The 25,790-nt window shown below is 46.1% G+C and overlaps 1 protein-coding gene across 3 annotated transcripts in view; it reads left to right on the top strand.

Moving 5' to 3' along the window:
- Positions 1–168: 168 nt before the first annotated feature.
- Positions 169–25,790, top strand: part of ARIH2 (ariadne RBR E3 ubiquitin protein ligase 2) — a 30,249-nt gene continuing 4,627 nt past the window's right edge. Inside the window, exons 1-11 of one of the 3 annotated variants that reach the window (XM_083796268.1) lie at positions 176–306; positions 899–1,010; positions 3,827–4,173; positions 16,075–16,142; positions 17,839–17,902; positions 19,858–20,005; positions 20,727–20,848; positions 21,510–21,619; positions 22,680–22,797; positions 24,285–24,335; positions 24,431–24,452. In XM_083796268.1, coding sequence (XP_083652394.1) covers positions 3,925–4,173; positions 16,075–16,142; positions 17,839–17,902; positions 19,858–20,005; positions 20,727–20,848; positions 21,510–21,619; positions 22,680–22,797; positions 24,285–24,335; positions 24,431–24,452 — 952 coding nt within the window. In that variant the 5' untranslated portion in view covers positions 176–306; positions 899–1,010; positions 3,827–3,924. Of the gene's footprint in view, positions 307–898; positions 1,011–3,826; positions 4,174–12,008; positions 12,757–16,074; positions 16,143–17,838; positions 17,903–19,857; positions 20,006–20,726; positions 20,849–21,509; positions 21,620–22,679; positions 22,798–24,284; positions 24,336–24,430; positions 24,453–25,790 lie in introns of those variants that run through there. The other 2 variants (XM_083796267.1, XM_083796269.1) reach the window with 2 other exon arrangements.

The raw sequence follows: 25,790 nt of genomic DNA, 5'->3' as shown, positions 1-25,790 counted from the left end.
GGACCGTTCCGTCCCCGCCGAGCGAGCGCCGCCCCCGCCGCCCCGCGACCTTTCCCCCAGCGCCGAGCCGCGGCGCACGCCGGGAGCGGGGCGCGTCCCCCCCCTCCCCCCGTTCCTCAGTGGTAGCGCTCCGCTCCCCCTCTTCCCCCCCCCCCCGCACCCCTCAGGGCGGTGGTACGGCCCTCCCGCCCCGCCCGGCGGAAGTGACGCCACACGGAGGCCGGCGCTTCCGGCGTGCAGCAGCGGCGGCCCGGCAGGAGGAGCCCCGGGCCCCGCTCCCGCCTCCCCCGCCCGCTGCGGAGCCCGGTGAGTGCGGGTGGGCCGAGGGGGGGCGGCCCGGGCCCTGAGGGGGCCGGGAGGGGACTCTGAGGGGAGCGGGGGCACCGCCGGGCCCGTGGCGGTGTCCCCAAGCGGGAGCGGGCCCGTACCGGGGCCGCCACAGCCGCACTGGGCGCCGCTGTCCCGGGGCTCGGCCTCCAGCGCTGCCCCGGGCCGCGCTCGCCGCACACCGGGGGGCTCCGAGAGGAACGGCCCTGGGGAAGGGGGCCGGGCCGCCCTGCTCCTGGTGGGGGGGGGGGGCGCAGTCCGGTGACGGGGGGCGACAGGGGGGAGGGAGAGGAGCGGGCCCCGCCGGTACCGGTGGGGGTACGGCAGGGTCGGGGGGCCCAGCACAGTGGGGGGGGTGGGAGGGGAGCCTGCGGGTCCCCTGGGGACGGGGTGCGGCTGCACGGGGGTCTCTGCAGGCATGGTACAAAGGGGGAGGGGGGGGGGGCTGCTGCTCTGGTTTCTGGCTCCTGGGGTGGAAAAATCACCCCTGAAAGCCCGGGGGAGGGGGAGGCGGCCGGGGGCGCGTGCTGTGTGTGTGAGGAGGCGATTGAGGCTGATCCCTGGATTACAGGCACCAGTGACATAGGCAGAGATGCGATTAACGCTGATAGCGAGCGTGGAGCGGGGGCTGTAGAGGGCTTCAGAGGAAAGCGAGGGTGCCAGTCCGCTTAAAGTTGGCGTGGGTAAGTAATTCCAGAGGCAAACTCGAGTCACGCTCAAAATTGTCGATACAGAAGTGAGAGGAAAAAGTGGCAGAAAAAGTCCATTCAAATAACTGTGAAATCCCAACAGAAGAAGCAGCAGGGAGGAGTGTCTTCTGAAAGAGTTAGAGAAGTCCCACGGAGGTAGATGCAGAGGGCAAGGAGCCAGAGGAAAGCGATGCAGCGAGACAGAAACGAGGAGGGATGCGGTAACTCGCTGTCTGGCTGTACTGAGGGCAGAGACCAATGGCAAGGGGACGTCCCTGCTGGAGCTGGAGGCGCAGGGCATGGGGATGGGGACATTTATGGGCTCCTGCAGGGCGGCTGGAGGAAGGGGGGGTCTGGATCAGTGCTAGGAAGGTGAGGGAGCACACTGGATGGAGGTGGTGAAGTGGGACCTCACCTTACTGCCGTGTAGGAAAGCGAGCTAAACGTTGTTTAAAACTTTATAAGCTGATCTGGGGGATAAGGGTAGTAATTAAGTTACTCCAAATACTCTGTTCTTTTGACCCTCTTTTTGAGTTTATTGTCTTTATTGTCTTAATCTAAAGCTATAAAACATTAGCTACGTCTTGTCTTAGTTTGTATTCTGAGAGCGTGAGGCTGAGCGCTAGGTGAGTTATGTCACTTGTTTTCTTGGCACCTGGCTTGGTTTTGTCCCCAGAAGCCGTAGTCCTCCTCTCTTTCACACACGTCCGTCCGGCGTTAAGTTAAGCTGGAAATGAACTCTTCCCTAGGATGTTGTGAGAGAACTCACAAAAGACGTCCAGTCTGCTGCCTGTTCCCTGCTGGTACACCCCGTTTGCCCACACGAGCAGTTCCTCTGTTTGTTCAAGTAAGCGTTAGGTGCCCGGAGAAAGACTCTGCCCTCCCTTGTGCCTGTCCTCCCTGGGGCTGGCACGTAACCGCTCAGGTACTGTGTAGGCCCCTCGCTCTGCTGAGGTCTCTAAAAGCAGCCCCTTGCTTTGAGATGCGCTGAGGTCGCACACGGACCGTAAGTTAAACGGGCTTTTTCCGTCTCTAACGTGTGGGACGGTCTGACGGAGTTTGGGAGCTCTTCTGGTGAAACGTGCCTGGGCCTCGTGGTGCTCTCAGGCTTGCTGAGCACAGCTGCCACGCGTTTAGCCACTGACATCCCTGTGGGAACGCTTAGGGTGGTTTTAGGTTCTCAGACAAGCGGTTCCTTTAACATGAGACTTAACAGTAAAGATCCCTTGCTTCTTTTATGCAAGGGGTCAGTGGTGATGCAGGTTAACCCGGAACAGAACTGTTAACTCTACGCAGACAGGAGGGACGGACAGTATAGGCTTGCCTTGTGTCTGCCAAACCAGACTTCGCATCTGGGTCCTTCCAACGTGGAGAGAGATTGTCACTGCTCCTCCCGAGTTCTGCGGGAGGCAGTGATGTGAAGGAGCTGTGTGTTACACTGCGAGTTGCTAAGAAATCAAGAGGCAAATGAAAGGAACGGAGACCAGAGTTCCAGGGATAATATAATTAGCTCCTAGCCTTCAGCCTCTCGCACTGGAGGAGGTTTGTATCTGTTGAAGTCGCCTCAGCTCCTCAGTTGAATGGAACATCACATCTCTCAGTGCTTTAGCTGTGCTGCCTGGTCAGTTTATTGGAAGCAGAAAACAAGTTGAGGAAAAATAATGAAGACTTACAGCTGAGATTTTCTGTGCTGTAAAGTCAGGAATGTCAAAGCTTGGTTATGTTCCCTAGCAGCTACAAATTGTGAAACCATGGGGGTGTGTGTATGTATGTATCAGAGCTAGCAAGATGATGTGAAATGCCATGTACATGTAAGAAACCAACATATGCTGCCTGTAGAAAATACAACTTTTATGTCTATATTTTCATCCGAAAAGTTTGGTTGCAGCATTGTGTTTTAACTCTTTTGTGTTTAGTAGATTCTCTTTTGAAACTAAAGGGGTTGGTTAAATGGTAAGTGCTCTACCTGCTGAACCCCTCAGAGCTCTAATTCATGTTGTTTTCCAATGAATTTCACGTGAATTTTCCAATACTGGTGAGACTCTGAAAAAGTAGCTTGGCTGTTCTGATTCCTCTTGAACAGCAGCTGCCAACACTTGAGTACAAATGTTTACGTTCAGAAGGTAATATGTATGTACATCCAGGCGGTAACGAGAGCACTTGCTTTATCCCCCCCCTCAGAGATGAGGCCCGAGCCACATCACGTCCAGCAGAACCTAGTTAAAGGGATTATTAACACCACTGTTTCTTTGGGATGGTGTTGGAGAGCGTTAAATGGGGTGTCTGAGAAAGATCTGTTTGCCTGTCATGTTTTCTAAAGTCCAACTCAATCCTGTGGGTCTGAAGCAACGTGGACTTGTGCAGGGTATCACAGGTTGCCTTCATAGCTCCTGTGATCTTAAAGTGTTTTTTTTCTGCTGCTGAAATGCAGATGATGCTTTTGTGCACTACTACGGGCTGTTGGTAAAATCTTAATGTTAAAAATCCGGATGGATTTCTGAAAATACATGTAGTGAAGGCTATGGGGCCACTTTCCAAATGACGGAATTCTTGGGGCCCTCTCTGGAGGGCAGGCAATAGTGCAATTAAAACCCATCTCCGAGGTTTTAGACTTCACCTGTCAGAGCAGCCTTGGCTCTGCAGATGCGTGAGTTGCAGGGGATCCAAACCGGGGCCCTGCACACAAACCCTCCTCAGCTGGGCCGTTGTGTCGCGCCGTTCCTGGCTGTTTGATCACCTGTGCGATGCTGCCGTGGCCTCTCTTACCATTTCTTAGGCAACAGAAAAAAAAACTGTTTTTCCCCCCTTAGGAGACAGAGCTCAGATGAAATCAAAAGAACGATAAAGTTTGGAGGAGAGAAAGACGCTGCAATTGCTTTCCTGGTCTGCAGTTTGGCAGGGCATTAAGATGTCCGTGGACATGAACAGCCAGGGCTCTGACAGCAATGAAGAGGATTATGACCCTAATTGCGAGGAGGAGGAAGAGGATGAGGATCCTGGGGATATTGAGGATTATTATGATGGGGTAGCTAACGACGTGGAGCAGCAGGGAGCAGATGCCTTTGATCCAGAGGAATATCAGTTCACCTGCCTGACTTACAAGGAGTCGGAGAGCACTCTGAACGAACACATGGCCAGCTTGGCTGCCACGTTAAAGGTGAGGAAAGGTTTCTGCATTGACACAGGGGTAAAGTAAGTCTGTGATTGAGAAGGCAAATGCCAGCCGTACAGTTGGAAATGAAAGCTGTGGCAATGTTACTGGTACGGGGGGTTGGAGGAATATTCTTGGAGGTCCCTTGTTCAAAACGGATTCAAAGGTTTACGGTTGTTGCACGCTGGTTTGGGGGCCTGAAAATCTTCCCTACTGTATGTTGATTCTTACAACTTTTTTTTGCAGAGCTGAGATTCATGCCCAAAGTCTGAGTTAAACACTTTGGCATCAATGCAAAGAGGATGTATAGAAAAGAAATCAAATCCTAGATGGTACAGTTTGGTTCATCTGTGTTCGAGAAGATAACTGACAGATAGGAAGACGTGCTAAAACTCCAATTCTAACAAAAACACCTCACTTTGTTGGTTCTGAGTGAATAATCATAGACTTTCAAAAAAGACAGATCAGCTGTCGTGGCAGGCATTAACCCTCCCGTTGCAGTGACAAGCAATTAAAGTACAATGAACTTGCCAGCTCTTATAGTGACTAATTCATCACAGAAGATTCCCACTCCAAGTCAGCTCCGTGGTATTATATTCAATAAGACTTCTGTGAAGTTTTCCTCCTCTTTGTGCAACTGATGACTCTAGCATAGACTAGAAATAAGAGGAGGTTCCCTTTCTGCCTTGTCAGTGTGCTTTGGTCCAAGCACAGGTCAGAGGAAAGCTGACTTTCCTCAGCTGCAAGGTGTTGGCATTTGGTTGAAATGAGCAATGTGTCTACCTCGTAGCATGTCTCCTAGTGCTTGTTGGTCTCTGGAGCAACCCTTGAAGACAGGTAACTGCAGCACGTAAAAACCTCGTTGGATAGTTTTTAATTCATATTAATTTGGCCTGAACCTTTATTAATTTGAGATCTTGATCCTCCTTTATACATCAGAGTCTTAAGGAAATAGTATAAAGCCTGAAGTCTAAAGCTTACAGGCTATAAAGTGTGCCCGTACTGCAACTCAAGCTGATTTTGCCGTCTATTGTGCTTATTTCCAGCATTCACCACCACAGAAAATGAAATGTTTTACTCTTTCTTAGCTTTCAAACTCTTGACTGTGATTCCTTCAAAACGTGCAGTTCGAGCTCTGAATGCCTGCTGCTCCCTGCAGACTGTAAGAAAAGGGAGGCAAAAGAAAAGAGCAAATGAGAATAGTTGGTCAGCACTTTTGATCCAGCTGCCAGTTGCTCTTGGTTCTTAGCGAATAAGTAAAGATTTAGAAATGGTTTTCTGCTGCTTACTGTTTGCCTTCAGATGAAGCACCCTTCAGAAAGGCGACGCCTGCCATATTGTTCTCTTGAATTAAGTTAACAAAAGCAATACTTTATTTAGCCATTAAAATCCGGCTTCCAAAGTTGAAATCAGTTTTTCCAAGAATTCTGGAGGTCTCACTTATGTTAAAACAGCAAAGGTGATAGCTCACCAGATAATACCAACCTGCTAGCTTGAATCTGGCCCCAGATGCTACTCTTTTGAGCCCAAGGAGAGAACGTTTAAGATTCCTTTCACTTCAAGAATGTGCCTGCTTATTTGCTTAAAAGTGAAGTGCTATATGTTGTGGGTTTTGCATGAGAAGATAAAAATAAATCTGGGTAGAAACCTGAAAAAATGTGATGTTGTAAGCCACTCACTGAGTCTCGGGCTCTTGAAGTGCCACGTTAACTCTGTTTTCTAGCAACAGTGGTGCAAGAATTACAAATTTCTTAACTTGGAAATCTGTTGTGTATCTGTAGCATGTGCTTTTTGTTTCCTGGCATCCTTTCTTACAATGCTTTAGCAACCCTGATTCTTCCTTCCCCTCTCTTCCCCCAAGGAAACTTGTGATTTTGCTTGTTTTCTCAGACAAGCTGGAGGGGAAAGAATTTGGGTTGTGTTAGCTAGCATGGAGGAGAAGGAAATTGGATAGAACATGTTGAACTATTTGTTATCATTATTTTCCATTGACTTAGAGGAGATGCATAAATAGAGGCTGATTTTTTTTGTCAGATCTGTAGTAACATTTTTCTCCTCTAACCTCATTGGGCTCTTTTTTTTTTTTTCTTCCCTTGAAGACTACCTGTTACAGTGTCTTCTTTTTGGATATTTGTGATTGTTCTTTTGGAGCACCCTAGTTCACTTCGCTGATTTCATCTCCTTTTGTTTCCAGGGCTGGACTTTGTGATGTGTAGTGGTTATGTAGTGCTTTTTCAGCATTAGTTCGTACTAAAGAATGAGTGGTTGCCCCTGGCAGGGAAAGAAGAAGGTAAATTAAAGACTGTTTTCAGGAGGAGCGGTGTTGAAGGCAATTCATTACATGAACTCAGAATAATTTGTTATCGCAAGAAATGAAGAGACTAATACAAATCCCTAAAGCAAACTAAAAACCGAATACAGTGAATGAGCTCAAAGCCAGGTTTGAATGTTCTGCTATTATATGTTGTCATTAGGTGATTCATGTTCTGAAGGTTAAATTGAAGGAGTCTTGTGAGTGTGTTTCTTACACGGCATTTTGTCTACGCTCTTTTAAGACCAAAACCAGGTATTCAGAGCTTTACGTTTCATACTTTCAATCTGTACTGTTATTAGCTTATAACAGTCTAAATAAGTAGTACGCAATTTACTCTGCTCGTTAATCCTCCTTTTTTTTTTTTTTAACTTTTATTCAGCTATTTCAGGCTGACTGTCAAATTGCTGTTTTCTTCAAGCGTCAAGGTAAAGGGTGATCTTCCTTGGAAACCCTCTTGGCTACCTTTTTCATTCCTTGCGAATTAAAGCCAAGGTTGTTCTCACTCCTAACAAAGCTAAATAGATGACTGAGCTACCACTTAAACATGCCTGAAGAAAATCTCAAGCTAATATTTTCCAAAACTGTGATTTTTCTGACCAAGAGGCCTGTGAATTGAAGCAGATCGCTTTTAATTCCCCAAAAGCCCAGCTGATCCAACAATCAGCACTTGTTAAGGACAATACTCCTGGAAGCAGAGCAGCACCTGTTGCCTGCAGATCAGCAAAGGGATTTGCAGAAGTTCTTTTTAAGAAGTAGATATATTTATAGAATCCAGTATCTTTCAAAAAAATAATGAATTAAAATTGGACAGTAGTGAGTTTGTTTTCAAGATGATCGTCAACTCCACATTGCGTGATTGTGAGTCCCAGAGTGGCAGAATCAGCAGATATACACAAACAGTACGATACTCAACAGTTACACAAACAAAGTTGACCCTGTTACTGGCGAGCAATTAGGAGTGTGATGAGGTCATATTGTTTTTGGTGGTGAATGACACTTCCTGGCTCTGCGGAGGGTCTCTGTACACGCCTGGAATATCTGTGATGCTCCAAATAACCGGCAGCGTTTTCGCTATTTCAGTGATGAGATGGATCTTTCTGTTATTTTTTTTATCAAATTCTTACAGTGGCCATCTAAACAACCAGATAAAGCAGTTTGTAATGAAAGTTCATGAAAAATGTTACCTTGACTTTAGAATTTTTTAGAAGCTGATTGTCAGTCACAAGGAAGCTAACATTTTTGCACATTGAAAGAGAAGGATGTTGTTGTACAGGCACTTGATACTGCTGTAGGCTTTTCACTAAAACTGAAGGGATTGTAAAACTGAGAAAACTGATTGGAGAACTTAAAATGTTAATTAATGTGAGTAACCTGCTAATATTTACCTGACAGCAAATATTTCCATTGATCTGTGAAATAACCGCTTTTGATGCGTTTCTCTGAACCCCATCCTCTGAAGAATAAAAATAAAGATGCAAAAAAGGATTCGATGCCATGACATAGTACTGAATCTATTAATCTGTTATTGCTGCTGATCTGCCAGCGTTAAACCTGTTTTCACATATTTTTGCTCACCTTATTGATGTTGTCTCTTAATTCAACCAAATTAGCGTTTGCTCATAAAAACACAGCCCTTTGAAACCCTTCCACACACTCAAATTGCGCTGACACAGAGCAGTTAGTTTGTAGAGCTGCTTGGTGGAAGCTGGCAGCCGTCCTTCTCAAATACCATCTTTAGCAGATCCAGAGTCATGTGCGTGGAGGTTGGCAGCCGGAACGAGCAGCTCTACCCAAAGGAGCTGGCACCCGCAGAACGCCGGTTCGATGCGATTGCGGAAAGTCTGTAAAGAGCAAGATGTCAGATGACTGACTTCTGCCTCCCCGTAGAACTCTGCAAACCACGGCCAGTATGTAGCGTGGGGTGCTTGTCCGAGAAAACCTGTACTGTTGGGTAGTCGTCCTTTTTTACACCGTAACGACTTAATGGAACTTGCATACAACATAAAATGGCAATCAGAAAAGACTAGCTGTGCCTAAATACCTCAGTACCTCTCCTGTGCTTAAAGCTCCTTGAAATATTCAAATGTACGTACATAAAAACAGAGTTTGAAAAATACATGTTCGAAGTTGGTGCCCGTAAGAACACAAGGATATGTGAGGTTAAGCAAAAGTGTTAAATATAGTAGTAGAAAGTTAGTAAATGTTTAAATATTATTTACTGTAAGTGGTAGACCATGACGTGCAAATTTGACTTCTCCACAAAACCCACGGGGTGGTGGCTGGCAACGATAACACGCTATTTCAGAGTACCTGTGAGCCCTAGATTAGTTGGGGCATGCAGGTTTACGTCTGTGCTGCGTTCTGCGTTTTGACATCCAGCCAGCATTACGTGGGCACGCCATCTGAAGCTGTAACCCCAGGAACACGTTTGAGGAGTGCCTTCGTCCTTGCTCTGCTCTTGTTTCCCAAAAGCTCCTGGAAGCTGTGCTGTACAAGAGCTGTGGTGTTGCCTGTCAGGGTCACAATGGCTGTGTTTTAGTAGTAGGGTAAACGTCTTATGAGGATGTCTGTAACTGTCCTCGGTGTGTGTTTTATTTTGACTCCCAAACTGCTCTTTAAAAAGTGTAGTAAGTGTTCTTAGGCTTCTGGTTGGCAAGATAGGAGAGCTGGCTGGAGAGCCTGGACCTTGCGACTATGACCGCTCCATGAAGTCATTTAAGGAGAGAAATTGGTTTTGTCCTGTATTGTCCAGGACTGCCAAAGTTCTCAACTTAATTGGAAAAATGAGCCGCAAATGTGGAGGGTGATTACAGCCCACGCATTTTGTGATTGACGTTACGTGTGTCTTACAGCCAGCATGGCACTGCAGCGAGCAGAAGATCTGTGCACAGCTGCTGATGAGTGTGGTCTTGGTGGGAGGTGGAGGCAAGGCAGAAGTCATTAAAAATGTCTAAACAATCTTTCAGAAACTGCTCCCTGTTGCAGCCTTACAGCTGGACAAGGTGATCACAGGAGCGGCACAATGCAGCTGCAGTCCATTGCCAGCTCCCTGTGCTGTGGCTGTTAAGGATGGCACAACAGAAACGAGCTCACCTGTGCACCGTGAAGCTGTTTTACAAAGCAGGTGTTCCTCCTCTTCATCTTTAGTACAAAAGGAAAAAAAAAATGCCCGTAGAAGCTATGACTGTCAGGTACAGGCCTTTTTATTTGGGGTTGAACAGGGATTACTCACTGCAGTTACCCAAGCCGTGTGCGTGCACCAGTGCTCGCCAGTTTGAGTTAGCTGCCCCGTGAGCTGTGTCCTGAGCCACTGCTCACACTCGCGTGCATTCAGGTTGTTAACTACGCGTCCTCCATGTGGCCAGAAAGAATTTTCTACTTCTCCTATGTTTTGCTGGAGAGTCCCTAGACAAGGGCTGAGGTGAGCGCAGCAGTGGGGCACTTTGCTGGGCTCTCAGCAGCGCGCGGTGAATTAGTGCAGTGTGCCCTGCTGATCTCAGATGTTGCCTCGGAAAAAAAAAATACTTTCTGCGAGTACAGCTGTGAGTCTTGTGTCAGTATTATGCCCGTGTGCAGTCTTAGAGCTCTCTTGCTGCATTTCTTTGACTCTAAATCTTTGAAAGAAATCTCCTAGCTATTTTATAACAATGCCTTCTGGCACACCGTCTTGCTTAAGCTTTTTTTTTTTTTTTTTTAATTTGCTTCTGAATCTTCTCAGGAGGAATAGCGTAACAGCTTGAGAAATACGTACGTGGAGATTTCCTAGCTGAGTCCCACTGATCCTGTTTGTTGGCAGCTGAAATTTGCACTGTCCTGTGCAGGAGAGTGGATGGATTAGAGAGGGCTTGGAATTTAACCTGAGATCTCCTCTCCGCAGCGTGTGGCAGACTAGGCTGTGCGCTGACAGCTCCGTGAGCCTCGCACAGTAACACCGGTGGTGTTTGTCCTTCCCAAACTGCTCTCTGCCTCCTAAACATGCTTTGTTTGTGTGCCGACACCAGGTCTCTGCACGCCAGAGGTGAGTGACAGGCTGCAGAGTCAAACCCTGGGATGAAGCAGGGCTCACGCAGCGCTGGGGCCGCTCCGTGGTGCCAAGGCTGCAGCTACGGGCTCCAAATTGCATTTATTTCACCAGGGCAGCACCAGCAGAGGGTGAAACATCAGGCAAAAATTCAGAGCAGTGCTGTGGCTGGTTTCTAGAGATGGATGATGACCTTTTCTCACTTTTTGAAAGCATGACTGAACCCAGAACGCTTTAGGCAGGGTATATATATGCTCTGTTGTAACTTTGTCTTTTTTTCTGTTGAGTGAAATTAATTAGGGCTCAGTTCTGAAAACAGCCTTGTACCGCTTGGAAACCCGTGACGGTTGCGGAGGGAGGACTTTGCTGCAAGACTTTGAACGCTTCGGGTGTTTATAGCAGGTGATGTCAATGACAGCTTGAGCCCCTGCAACCTCGGGAGTTTTCCACCAGGACTGAGTTTTGGAAGCCTGCTTATAAGAGAGAGAGATCAAAGCAAAAATGAAAACGTGGTCCAAAAAAAAGCTTTTTGGTTGCCTTTTTTTGTTTTGTCTTAATTCCTAATATTTCTGCAGTTTTCTGATAAATCCTCCAGTAAAAACAGGGAAGTCAGTTTCTTCCAGTGGGATATGTACAGAGTCAGATCTATTTTCTACATGAGAAATGAGAGTAAAATAGTATTTTTTTTTTTTTTCAATTTCTGGGTCACTTTCTTTACCCCAGTATCCTAAAGTAAAGCACATGTGAAGGTATTTTTTTCTTCGACAAAATTATTCCATTAAAAGTACGGTATCTTTCTGACATGTTAGTGTTCTCCACTGTGAGCTCAGTTCAGTCTCTTCTATTTTGCCCATCGTTGCTCACCACAGCCACAATTTCAGAAGCTCTTGCTCTGTGTTCTTACTGTTCTAAAGAACTGGAGCGTGTTTTTAGAAGTTTTGATGCAACACAAACTAGTATTTTCATGAATCTTTCCTTTCCTGGTAGAACTAACAAAACCTGTATTTGTGGATTAAAAGAAATACCTCTCAAGATTAATCCTAATTGCTTAGCTGTATTTGTATAAAACCTTTGATTAGGGGAAACACAAGAAATGGAAGTAGTATTTCTTTATGCCAGGTTCGTGTTCGTCTTGGCCAGGTGTTTCGGCGCAACCCTGAACTAACGTGAATTGTCAGCTTGATGCAAAGCCAGGGGACGTCAGCTCCATCCAGATCACAACATCTCCAACTCACCCTGACTTGAATATCTTTGAGAATCACGTGAGGGTTTTTGTTTTAAATTCCTGATACCAGATTTCTGCAAAAGTGAGGATTGAAGCAGACCTCCAAAAAAATAGGCCATCCCTCGGAGAAAAGCGAAACGAACTCATGAGCTATGCATGCTACATCAATATGCATGAGCAATTTCTGTAGAATATAAGCTCTACAAAAGACTGTTTTTTTTAGCTTTTAGGAAACGTTTCTGTCTGAATGAGCAACTGTCAGAGTGGCATGGTTGAAAAGATTTTCTGCTGTAGAGAGAAGAAACTTCAGCTCTTCAAACAACACAGCTTATCGGGGGAAGCAAGTTGAGGCAGAGCTGTCTTTGTGCTTTCCAAACCCAGCAAGGTACCTGCAGAGCAGCTTTGCAAATTCTTTTGATACTGCCTTGTCCAAGAGTGCCACGCTCTTTCTCACACTTCAGAACCGTGAGAATTTTGCTTATCTTGGAGAGGAGAGAGCCCAGGGAGATTAACCTTGAGATTGAAATAAGGAGGGAAAAACACTGCGCTCTCTTCTTCAAAAAGCGAATAAACGTATTTAATGTGATGACATTTCTTCTTTGTTCTACTTTCAGAATCTAATTTTGTCCGGCATTATGTAAATTTTTTAGATTTTTTTTATAACTCCTGTAGAGACTTCCCGTTAAGCAGAGCAGCTTCCTCTTTGGCACCCTTCCCTCGTGCAGAGGCGCTGCACCACTTCTCCAGCGCGGTGCCAAACATGAGCGGTGGGTGCCCATTTCTGACGGTCCGCGGTCTTCTGTCACTGGGAGGTCAGAGTTAAACTGAGGGAGACTTGGAAAAGGCTTCTGAAGCGACCAAATTTCTGTTTGAACGTCAAGCTGGAAACTGCAGGTTGGGTGATGTGTTGCCCAGCCAATTTTCTCTTTTCACCCCGATCACAGAGAAAGAAGCCAGTCTTGAATCAGGAATTTTCCAAGTTCAGTTTTGGACTGAGCCAATCTTTGATCTGCAAGTTTTAAACTGATGGTAAGAAAAAGGGGAAATGAGAATGAGGGAAAGAAATTCTCTCTTCGTGGAGAGTGTGGTCAAGCACCGGGACGGGCTGCCCGGGGAAGTGGTGGATCCCTGTCCCTGGAGGTATTTAAGAGACGTGGCACTGGGGGACATGGTTTAGTGATGGGACTTGATGTGTCGGGTTGATAATCTCTAAGGTCTTTTCTGGCCTAAAAGATTAAATGATTCGAAATACAATCTTTCAGCCTGGTTGTTGTTTTTAGTTTTCCTCTTCTCAATTTTAATAAATTTAACCAGAGCTGGAAAAGTTCTGGAGGACTCAAGTTATGCAGAAGGATTGGCGCAGTTCTGCAGTTGCACACAAAAACCAAAATAGAAATGCAGCATCTAGAATATGCATTCCCTTCTGCACTGGGGTCCTTATAAAAGTATTTTACTGAAATATCCTGCTGCCAGCAAGGCACTGAGAGGGCCATCTTGCATCTTCTTTGGGTCTTAATTCTCTGAGAAGAGAATAGAAAAGTGGAAACAAAGCTGACAATTTTTCAAAAGCATCTTTTTCAATCCGTTTTGTGTCTGAGATGAAGTGTTACTGGTCTTGGATGACCTAAGGCCCTTGTGTCACCCAGTTGCTGATAGAGGACTGAATCATAGCTCTTTCTGAAACGTTTCTCAAGCCTGAGACCTTTAATTGTGTAAAATTCCTGGCTGTCCAGGAATCGCCCTGCTGGGCAGTGTGCCCTGAGTGCCAACCGAGACTCACTTCTGTGCTGCGAGGCCGCAGTGGGTGCTTTTCTTCTGCTTTGGGGCTTTTGTGAAAGTGGACTCGCATCATGAACATGGCTTTAAGAATTCAAAATCTTTTATTTTCAGGTGATTTTATGATGCGAGTAATAAGATTGGCACTACAGCTGGTCTGGTCAGGGCTTGTAGATGGAGCAAAACAGGAATGGTCGCAGAAGCTTTATTTTTCATCCCTTACCAAGAACAAGAGAGCGTGCAGGTGGGGAACAAAGTTTGGCCACTGTGAGGAGTTGGGTTCGCAGCCAAGGCCAGAAAGGAATTTCTTTGTGATGGGACTTCCTTGGAGCATGTTCTGGAACAAAAAGAAATAGCCTTGCAGCCTTGCAGAATCACTCGTCTTGATTTTAAATTTCTTCCATGATAGACTTATCTCCAGATCTGTTAACCTGGCATCTTTCGAGAACACTAGTTCTGCGTTTTACCTAACAATGTGTCTCAAAAATGTTTCATTGTTAGGGCAGTTTGGTAGATATAAGCGCTACTGTTTGTATTTCTGTAATTTTTCATTCTTGGAGGGACTTGTTGATCGGTTCCTCCTCTGGGAACAAGTCGCTCCGTATATTGTTCCTGGAGTCGTGGTGCTGCGACGGATGCTGCACCTCAGGCTGTGAAAATCCAACCAAAAACTACTCATTTTCATGTGTTACAGATGAGCTTCCCGTTTAAGTTTTTTTTTTCCTCTTGTCAGGATGGTAGTTCTTACTGCTACCGAGAAATAATGTAGTTACTGTTAGAGAATGATTCATTAGCATGTGGTTTGCATTCGCAGGAAGCTGGTCTTGTAGAGACCACATTCCTGATGCTTGTTTGTTTTACAGAAACAAAATGCAGATGTCTTCCTCGTACAAGCAAGTCAAAGGTGTCTGTCCCGAGCTGAAGCTCTTGCCTGGGTCTGCCAGGCGGAGGTCTTGAAGCAACCTGTCAGAGACGGGCAGCGGCACTTTGTCCGTGCAAACAGGAGCAGGCTGCACGTGTCTGCCAGGTGCCACGCTGCCACTGATCGAAGGCTGCTGCGCTGGGAGTGAGCGCTGCCGGGGTGTGCTCCATGCATCCCATTGCTGGTGAAGCCGGGGCAAGTCACCTCCCAGGTCTCTGGCAGCATGAGCTGGTGCTTCAGTTCTTCTAGAAGAAGTTTCTTTGAACGTTGAAAAATGACCCTGGGCGGATCAGAAAGCAGAGGTGGCAGGAATAGGTCTGTCATGTTGTGAAACTGCACCTCTGCAGTGGGTTGGTTGTAGAAGGGTAATGATACGTTGCCAGTAGGTGTGCAGAGCCTGTCTGTTTCGCAGAGGCAGCAGCCACAGGTAGTTTTTCCCTGTGGGGCCGTGCTGGGGTTGTTGCATGGCCATATTACCAGTGCATCGGGCTCCACCTTTCACCTGCAGCAGGGTTTGAGGTGGTATGTGGCTTTCTGGCTGGTGACTGGGACTGGCAGCTTCTCTAGAAAAAAATGGATCTCTTCCTGCAGCTGGGATGGAAGAAATTGTTTTCTGAATGTGTGGTAGACAGAGATGTGATGGTGATAGCTTCTCTCTGAGTGGGGGAGACAGAGCTCTGGCCTTGCTCAGGCGCTCCAAACAGAGCAGAGCGAGGAGGTCGGCTCAGGAGCCTCCCCAAATCCAGGGGAGAGGCGCTGTGTTTGCAGGAGGCCTGCCTTGTTTGGACTCCGTGAGCCCGATCAAGGCACGAAGGGTCCAGAGGCCGGGTAAAGTTCAGCAGCCCAGCGGATGCTTGTGGTCCCGGTGGGTGCGAGCAGACCAGGCTGTTTTCTCCTGAAAGGAACCAGTCCGTAGAAGCAAGGGGAACTTGCTCGCTTGTACCCTTGTAACATGACTTCAAATGTCGTGTGGCAGGATTCTAGAGGCTGCTCAGGCACTTGCTCTGGCTAGCATGGATTGCGCTAGTGCTTGCCAGGAGCCCGTGTAAGGTGAGCAAGTCTGCATGGAAATAGTCCCTGTCAGAAGAGCTTTCCGTAACCCCAGTCTATTCCAGTGCACAACAACTTTCTTTTCTACACCGAAAGCTTGGGAAAATATATTTATGTATATATGTATGTTATTTTTCCCCCAACCCTGTGCTGGCAGAGCATGTCCGTGCTTGCAGTTTGTTGCTGCTTCTCCAGCTCTGTAAGCAGCCGCAGCCTGCCCTGCGGGGCCAATGTGGGGCACTTCTCAAGGACCCCGAGCCCAGTCCGGTCTGAGCCTCTCAACGGGTGCCCACGGTTAGGGCTCGATGTTAGGCTTCCAGGATTACTTAAACTAATCCATTGATTTCCCTATTCCTTCTTCTCTGTGCTGTTGTGATGAATATTTGAGTTAATTTGGTACATCCATGCTTCATTCCAACCTGTATATTGCAGATATACTGGCTGTGAAATTATGTCTACTAGTTTAATGGGAATTTGATATCACTGAGCTGTTTTACTGGGTTTGTACAATTTATTAGTCTTATAAGAACATCATAGTCCTGAGCAGAGATGTGTCCTCAAAATATACCTCACTTTTTTTCTTTTTTTTTTTAACCTAGGTGTCACATGCTGTTGCAAAACTTGTATTAGTTAGTTTCCACTGGCAAATCTCAGAGATTTTGGAAAGGTAAGTGTAACTAATCTTATTTCTTCAGTGCTCAGTGCTTTTCCCCCTGTCTTTGCAAGAGTCCTCCTGTAGTGTCTTTTGACAAGTGTCTTTGGACCTGAAAGCAGGCCGCACTGCCGTGCCAGGGAGCAGAGGAGAAATGCTGTTTTGTTGAGGCTGCATTGCCTGTAAAGAATTTGTAAACAGGGAAAGGGGAGTGTCGGCGAATGTCTTTCAGTCTGAGGAATTATCTTCACGCTGGGAACCCTGGAGATGCACACAGCTTAAACAATGAGATAGCAGATTGAGAGAGCTGCATCTATATTTATTTTAACAAATATAAAGTTAACATATGTTCTGTTTGGAACATATGAGCCATAAATCATAAAGAAACACTGAACTAATGCTGATGTACAATTTAGTACGTTTGCTTCGAGATTTTTGCTCCCTCTGAATGTGAGGTTTTTTCCAAGCTGACTGGCATTTGGAGAGCAGCAGACGATGGTGTGAGAGAGCTAACAAGTGCAGCCCCTTTGTTGCTCTGACAGTGTCACACTGCAGTGAGTCCTCTGGCTGATTTCAAAAGGAGGCTTCGGACTCTGCCCAAATGTATGCGGGAAGTGTGTCAGGAGGCACTGCTGTCTGGCAGCCCCTCCAGAAAATACTGGCTCAGAACTGAACATTGTCTGAAAATAGAGAGCACATCAGCCTGACTCATTCTGCCATGCCATTTTTGGCCCTGTTAGCCAGCAGCTTCATCCAGAGAACGTATGGGAGACGCATCTCACGTATGGATACTGTCGCAGCATCTCTGGTAACTGGCTCGTTGGTTACCATGCATCCTGTGAAAGCTTTTCCCTGGGGAATGTGGAGGGTGAGATTCCTGCACAGCAGCTCAGAGCGATTCTGCAGGTTAACAAGGTTTAAACAAGAGGAACTCTGGGGAAGGAAGGGTTTACTTCTCAAGCTGTGGCTTTGCAAGTTTTCTCCAGCTGATCTGGTCCTCAGACCTCTGTCTTGGTATAAAGTAGCATTATCAAATTAAAGATCCCTAAACACACCTAAAAATGCTTGTGGAGAGGGAAGATTTAGATCCTAGTCCCAACTCTGACGCTGCTTTCTATTCCTGAATTCACTGATTTATTATTGGCAATGCAAGCATTCCTCTGCAATGGAAATCACAAAGAGCAAGACCTGTTTAATTCTAAGGCTGCTGATGGACAGCTTCATATGCCTAAAGGGTGATAATCTGTCATAAAGTAACTACTTAGCTAGGTAGTAGACTGCAGCCGAAGTGAGACCTAACCAGGACAGCTTGATTTTACAAAGGAATGGAAGGCAGGCAGTAGCCTCACTGGAGTGTGTTGTCATGGGCAATGGTTTGACTACTCGAGGAGTGAAAATATTAGTGTGGGTAGAAAAATCTTCACTTCAGAAAAATTTCTCGGGGTGGGAGGGCACTTGTAGCAAAATATCTATTGAGGAATAGAAGGGAAATATTAATCAACATTTTGAAGAAACTATCATAAAGTTGTGGTGATGAGAGTTCAGCTCACCCTGTGAGGGTGCCTCACACAGCACACACTTCCGTGCTCCTCATCAACACCTCCACTACCATTTGCAGAGAGCCTGCTGTTTATTCAGGTGAGAAGGACCAGTTTAACAATGCAAAATGTATTCAGAAATGGATTTGATCGTTCTTTAATTGCCTTTTCAGGCACAAGTCTAATGCTGCCCAATTGCTAGTAGAAGCACGAGTACAGCCCACCTCATCGAAACATGTAAGTATGCTGACTATTTTGGTGTCTTCCCTTGCCTTTGGTCTCTTCCCTTGCCTCCGACCCACCTTGTCGGAGGTGTGCGTTACCAATGGGCCTGTCCCATGTTAACTCTTTGCAGACTCAAGGTCCTACACCTTAAATAAGTGCTGGGTTTACTTTTTAAATGAGACTGCATTCAAGAAGTGTCTAACGTAAGCAGCAGCTTTGCTGTTTGTTGTCTTGCAGGTTGTGTTCAAGAATTACTTGTCTCAAGAAAATTAAGCTATTATTTTTGGCAGGAGTGATGATAAACAATGGCAGGAGCAGAGTGCATGGGCCTGGCTACCTCTTCTGATACTGCTCGCTCTGTAAAAGACACTAAGGGAAGTTCTGGCTGCACAGAGTGAGCAGTGCTTGTCTGTGGCTAGAATACATCTTTTGTCTTGAGATGGCTAAGTTGGCTCCACTGCTCTGCTCGGGGATGCTTAAGCCAAATCTCCCAGTGGTGTTTCTGCTGAGCCAGTCAGTAATGACATTTGAACCCCCAGCTTGTGTTCTGCAGCCAGGGCTCCGTGTGTTCTTGGACACTTTCTTTCCTCTAAAAGTTAGTTTAAGGCTTGACAAACTTGGTTTGATAGCAGTACAGTACAGTCTTTTTGCATGTGCTAGGGCTAGTTGTTCTGTGCTTCGGCTCCTAGTGCAGAATGATGGTATTTTGGGGGGACTCTTTGGGACATACACTCATACTGTAGAGCAACTGACCGTACAGGGAGAAGCTACAGTGGGACAGCTCAGAGAAAAGCTCCGAGGGATGGCTTGCAAAAGTTCTAGGTAGTGTGCTTGCTGCTCGAGTTGAGCAGTTGATCTGCGCAGTTGCTGAGTTGGTGAATTTTGTTTTTGTCCGTAAGTGAGGCTGCTTAGAACAAAGTTGCTTTATTTCTTTTTCATGTGGTCATGCTACAAAACAAGCTCTACTGGTCATGTGGCTGGGCACTCATGCTGCTGCTCCTCCGTGTCTCTGGCATGCGGAGCTATGCATGGCAGCTTGACGTCTGCCTCGCACGAGCTTCTCAAAGAGCAGCAAAGGTTTAAGCAGTGAAAAGTGATTATATGGCTTCTCTGTGAAAAGGGAAATAGGAGCATAAAGTCCTGTTAACAGCTTTGTAGAGCCGCCCTTTTGCTAAATGCTGTGCTAGACTTAGCTCTTCAGGTCCCAAGGGTGAGCCAAAATGTGTTAGAGGCTGGATCTGTTGTCTAGGGATTAGTTCTGCACTACCCACGGGGAGACCAGACGGCTTCCCGGTGAAGCAATAGCAGAATTATGCCTGACTTGAAACAAACCTTCTAATCCTTTTCAGTTGGAGAGATGAAGCCTATTTTGCCAAATGTAGCGTAGGCAGAAAATAAGAGATGTGAGAAGATCCCTGACCTTTGTGATGGTCTGTGAACAACCTTTTCTCTCTGTATAAGCTCTCTACGTGCTGTACCTTCATTTGCATATCAAATACGGTACCCAAAATCATTGTCCAGGAAGAGAGCATTGCTAAGCCTGCTTCCAGCTCTAGCTGCTCGTCATGGCCTGTGGAACAGTGATCGAGTCTGACCCAGCTAACAAAGAATATCAGTAAATGCAGGAAAGGACATACACAAAGATTTCTTTTCTTACTTTTCAAACAAGGAAAAAGTAAGAACTAGAAAAGTAAAGGTGAGTTCTGGGTAGCACTAGACAAGAGGCAGGAGCTGTTCAGTGACTGGACATCTGTTGTGCTCCATGAGGTTGAAGAGGTTCATGAGAAGGGCTGACTGCTGGGGCAGTGCAGCACCCCAGCACGCCAGTCACTTAGGAACCTGTTCTGGCTTGGAGCTCATCTGAGACCATTGTCCCAGTGAAGGTGATGAAAGTGACTGTGGATGAGGTGAGAATTTGCCAGGGGAGCTGGGATGCTTTCACCATAACGCTGATTTGTCTTTCGCAGGCAATGGTACATTCCTCCCATCACTGCGCAGTGTGCATGCAGTTTGTCCGGAAGGAGAACTTGCTTTCTCTGGCTTGTCAGCACCAGTTCTGTCGCAGCTGCTGGGAGCAGCATTGTACAGTGCTTGTCAAGGATGGCGTCGGAGTTGGTGAGTTTGAGCTGGGTATGGTAGTGGGTCTGTGTTTTACATGTTGGCTGCTCTTCAGATGACTGGCTGAATTGCTCTAAAATATCTCAGTAATGAGAAAATGGGGTGGGTTCTTGTGACAAACCTAACTTTAACTAGCAGTCTTACCAGAATCCCTGGTGGGCACTGGCATACCACCTGGAGAGCTCTCCTCCCGCCTAACAAAACCTGCAAGTCCAGAGATCCATTTGCTGCTCTCCTCCCCTTTGTGATCTCAACAGGGTGACTGTAGCAAATTAAAAGTTGCAAATCTTCTGCCTTTTGAGATTGCATCTCAGGTGATGTGTTGTTGCATTGCCCTGGGAATCAGCGTGGATGCAAACATCTGTTCCCTTTGTGTTGGGTAGAAGCCAGTAGTAGCCAGAGTTGCTTTGCGCTTCTTGTGTCCTGTCATTCCTTCTGGTGTGGCAGTAACATGCAATTTTCTGCTCCAAGTGTGTGACTTTGTGAATCCCAGTTGAAACACTTACTGATCCTGGATACATTTGTGCCCTGTCATCTTTCCCTGAAGACAGTTGGGCTTCAGCTTTTCAGCAGCCCTGATAGATTTGCTAGGTCTGTTTCACAGTTGTGTCCCTCTTGCCACAACAACAGATGGCACCTAGGAAACTGTGTTGAATGCTATCTCTGTCTCTGCTCCTTTTAGCACAAATTGCACTGTTCTGAAACGCTGTTTTCTCAGGGGTCTCCTGCATGGCTCAGGACTGCCTACTTCGGACACCAGAAGACTTTGTGTTTCCATTGCTGCCTAGCGAAGAGCTGAAAGACAAATACAGGCGCTACCTCTTCAGGGACTATGTGGAGGTATTGTCTTTTTCAGGCTTAAAATACCCTGGATTAATTCACCAATGACTTGCAGAAATTTTGTTTGAGGTGCCTTGCATCTCTGATTAGAAATGCAGTAACTGCAGCAGAATTGTCCCTCATAAACATGACGTCGGTGCTCCTGTGGTACAGCCTCACTGACAAAATGCTCTAGCAGGTTGCCAAAGTAAATTCTGCTGTAAGGTCACCCAGTAACTGCTTGGCTAGTGCTTGGCTCTTTTTCTCAAGTAGAATTCTCAGAGTGTTTCAGCTGAGAACTTCAAACTTAAGTCTGAGTTTTAAAGCCCTCCTTGCTCTTGCCACAGTTATTTTAGGCTCTGAAAAGTAAGTCTCTCACCTTAGTGAAGGACCAACTGGATTGGTTTGCTCAATAACGTTTTATGTGAGATTTATTGATATTCAGATATACATGGTTAAGGTTAAATGTGCAGAAAGTGTTCTGGTTACTGGGAACAGACTGGGAAAAGTAAAGAAACAAGGAAGCAGTATGAAAGAGTGGTGTCACCTCTTTTCAATAAGTGGGAGGAAACAGCCACCACAGGAAAGCAGCTGAGTACATTCTGGGGCATAAGATGAGGATGGGGAATGTTGCTGATCTTCTGCATATGTTGCTGATCTTATCACCTTGCTATGTTCACAGAGCCATTATCAGCTGCAGCTGTGTCCTGGTGCAGATTGTCCTATGGTCATACAGGTACAGGAGCCAAAAGCCCGGCGAGTGCAGTGCAATCGTTGCAATGAGGTCTTCTGGTAAGAAACAGAAAAGGTTAAAGATCATGGGGAAATTATATGCTGTCCTCAGAGCTACTCCGTTTGCTTGCCAACAGGTTCAGCGTGTGAAAAAGCATCTCAAATGCTTTGCTAGAGTTGTTTGTAACTTGAGTTAGTTTGAGTAATTGGACACTTGGTGTCTGACTTCTGCAGGTGGTCAGCCTTCCCCTTGCTCCCTAAACTCCTTGGAGTTGGGTGTTCTGACGGTCAGGGAACACAGGGCTTGAGTAACAAAGGGGTTAAAAATCTTCCTTTCTCATATGCTGGTTGGCTAGGTTACAAATTTTGCTGCAGTCATAGTGAGTGGTAGAGAATCTGGTAATGGCTGTGGAGGCCTTGCAGCTATCTGCTGGTATTGTGTTTTTAGGCTTATTACAAGTTTTTGATTCCCAGAGTGTCTGGTGTGTTTCGAGGCTGGCAGAAGAATAAATTTCTGCTGAATAGGAACACTAATGTTCCTTGTCTGCCTCAGGTATAAATGGGGCAAGAGTAAAAAGGTAGCTTGTAGGGCTGCTGAAGTGCCTTCTGCTATTGGTCTCCAGAATCACTGCTGTTGAGAATGCCTGTGGAGCACGATACAACTGGTTTAGAGCCCCAGCTCCCTGGTATGTCCGTGCAAACAGCCCTTGCTCACCCGGGGCTGTTCGGGTTGTGCTAATGCAGGAGCGTGATATCTGTCACTGGAGTTATTTTACTTGTAAAGCCACTGGTATGCTCCAGGCCTCTACACTCGTGTTAGAGCAGGCATAGGTAGAGTCGGTAGGGAGGGATGTGTCAGCCCTCAGACACGTTCTTGACAGAGAAGGCCTCTTCACTCTCATCCTGGTGCCAGTTTCTGCATAGGAGAGTGGTGGTTTGTTGGAGCTCTCACTGTGCAGCACCTCAGCCTTGGTCTTTGCACTCGGGTAATACGTGAGTGCATTTGTATCCCTTACCCTCACTTGGCCTCCCAGATTTTGGTCATCAGGAAAACCTCAGTTCTTGAGTAACTTCCCTGGAAATTGATATGACGTGTCTTTTTCTTCTTTTCCCTATTAAGCTTTAAGTGTCGGCAGATGTACCACGCACCTACAGACTGTGCTACCATCCGGAAATGGCTCACCAAGTGTGCAGATGACTCCGAAACAGCCAACTACATCAGTGCTCACACTAAAGATGTAAGGCCAAGCACCTGCGTGTTTTTCCTTGTCCTCTAGTCCTGCCTGGGAAGCAAGCTACAATTGTGTACATACTTAGCATCATGTGCTGCTTTTTCACAGGCTGTAAATTCTCACAGCTTTCTAAGGACAGTGATACAACACAGCTGAATGTGCTGGAAATGTTTTGTGCAGGAGGTCCAGCTGCCCTCCTGCAGCATGGTCCTCGCTCCAGACCTAGTGTGAATGTCTTTGGCAGCCAGGTGTGCTGCCCTCCCATGGGCAAAAGGCAGAATTGTGGCTGCTTCAAAATGACCAGTGAAGGTATATTTCAAATGGAAAGAGAGGGTGCAGTAAGTGCAGAGTCAGTAAATGCTGGTGGTGTTTAACCCTGAACACCTGTGTGGAGTACTGTGAACGAGGTGAGGGAGATGGTCCTGATTTGGCAAAGAAAACAAAAGGGCGTTAGATGAAATCTGTAACTTAGATGGTGAAATACTGCTAGTAGATTTAGACTCAAGAAAAAGAAATAGTACTACATATTGTGCACTCTAGTCTATCTGTAGAATTGTCTTAAAAGGTTGTAGGCAAACTGCTAGATTAACTGTCTGTAGACTGGAACTTTAAGTTTCTTTGGGGAATTTTGTGGCCTGAATTCAAAATAGTTCTTAGTCGACTGGCATTTATTTTACCATAACCGATAGCAATTGTGACAGTGCTAATTAGGTGCAAGCTTCAGTTACGTTAGGAAAGTGCATACTTAGACCAGAGACCCTAAATACCTTTCTTTTTCTGAAGAGATGTCAGCATGTGATGGCGCTGTATTTGCTGTGCTCATTTGTAATTATAAGGTTCTGTTATATTCAGCGTTGTCGTGGCACGCATTTTGCCTGCTGTTAAAACTTATAAAAAAACAACAAAACTCGCTTCCTTCTTTGTACCTATGCAACCCAAAAAATGTTCCTGAACTTGGTACCTCACGGCATCAGTGGACTGCTGATGGAGCAAAGAAGTGTGCAGCTCACTGTGGTCAGACATTCTCTTCTACTAGCTAAGTTGTCATCTGTTAGGGGCTGTTGAAGGCAGGATACAGAGCTGGTTATCTTGTCTAAGTAGCTGTGGAAGCTACTGCCACGTGTGCCTGTACCTGGGCAACTGCTAAATGCTAACTCAGTTAACTAAAGGTTAGTTAACTAGGTTAGCTAAATGCTAACCTTCAGTTTTAGAAGGAGTAACAGCAGCAAACTTGTTTTCTGCTGCAGTCCAGTGCTGAGCAGTCCAATGCTGCTGTGTAACATCCCTGGCTTTCTGCCTCCTTTTTAAATTGAGCTGCCAGTAGTTGGTGGAGTAAGAGTGTATATATATTAATATTTTCACCTATGCATATAAAAAAAAAAAAAGGGGGGGAGGGAGGGGAAGCCAGGGTAGAATAATCATGCAAGCATTGTCATTCTCCAGAAATCTGCTAGAGACAGAGTTGGGTCTAACAAATGCTTCTGTTTCCCCAGTGTCCGAAGTGCAATATCTGTATTGAAAAGAATGGAGGCTGCAATCACATGGTGAGCAGTTCCCTGAACGCATCAGATCTTCCTTGTTCTAAGCAGAATTTTTTTTCCACTTCCCACTAACCAGTGCCTCCTGTCTTCTCTTACAGCAATGCTCCAAATGCAAGCATGGTAAGTAGAATTTGGAAAACAGTTTTCTCAGTAATGGGGGTTAGGGATGTTCTCTTCTCTTTTTTATACTATAGAGGTGAACTGTCAACACTGGCCAATTTTCTCTTTTTCCCCCCCTAGTAAAAGGTGAACAGGGTTTTAATTACAGCCTTGCGTGGTAGCTTTTTTCCCCATTGTCTGTGATCTCAGCTGGGTTCTGATTCAGCGCTAGTTTGGCTCCCTCTCCCTGACATGTCCAATAAATAGAGAAGTGTTCATCTCTGCTGTAATATTAACAGTGGAAATGATCTTAATAAATGCTTTCCATGTAAATGTATTTATCATCAGCTGAAAATACTGGCAGAACTGATCTTTTTACTCAGATCAGCTTAAGTCCTTCTGCTCGCTGATAGAAATAATGAGGCACAGCCCAGCTGAAACTGCAGGAGTTGTGAACTGTTCCGCATAACATTATCTGTTGGATTTCTTAGTCCACCCCTGTGCAATTAGCAGCCAAACTGTCTTTGGTCCATTGTGTGCTCCTACAAAGTGACAGCCTGTTCTTGCACAGATCTTCTCGTGGCAGAATTAATTTCTGTTGCCTTGGAGCAAGATAGCTCGTGTTCAGGCCCTTTGTGTTGTGTGCTGCTAGGAAATATTATAATATCAGAACCTTATTTGGATGATGATTAAAGATTGCTGTCCTTTCTCATTTCCTTTGCTTTGGGGTCCTCAGCAGCACTGGATGTGATTTGATGGAGCTCTGTGACAAGGGTGAGCAAGCAAGTGCAAAGGTACCATGGTGACTAGCACTCGAGAAGGCTGGTGAACTCTGGAAATAGCAATTTCAGTCTCTCGTAATCCGTGATACAAAAGTGATTCTTATTGTAGCAACTTAATCTCCATCTTTTTTCCTTTCTAGCAGAACATTCACAGCCTCGCTCTGAAATCAGGAAACCGTTAAACGGGTTTTGCTATTGCTCTCTTTCCTCCACTTTCTTCCCAGTTCAGTGGCTCCTAACTTGAAGCGTTATTAACCACTGATACCTGAAGTCACCCAGGTAGTTCTCTCTTTGAGAGAGCTGAGGGCAGACTTCTGCATGAGTTAGTTTCCTTTTGGATTTGATTGTTCGTATTTTATTCAGCCAGAGATTCGCATGGGGCAGTACGCCAGCAGTGGGGAGGATGCATCTCACAAATAAGACCACAGCCCGCCTCTTCTTTAACCCGGAGTGACAGCCTGTGCAGAGCACAAGATCCGTGCATGGGTCTTGGTGTACAGAATGCAGCACTCCAGGGTTTACTTTCCATAATTGCACAGGAGGCTGTACAGTGAAAATCTTCGAGACAGGCTGGTAT

The sequence above is a fragment of the Anser anser genome, assembly GCF_964211835.1.
Source record: "Anser anser genome assembly, chromosome: 12".
NCBI lineage: Eukaryota > Metazoa > Chordata > Aves > Anseriformes > Anatidae > Anser > Anser anser.
The sequence above is the reverse complement of the archived record's forward strand: the minus strand, read 5'-3'. Positions and strand labels throughout refer to the sequence as shown.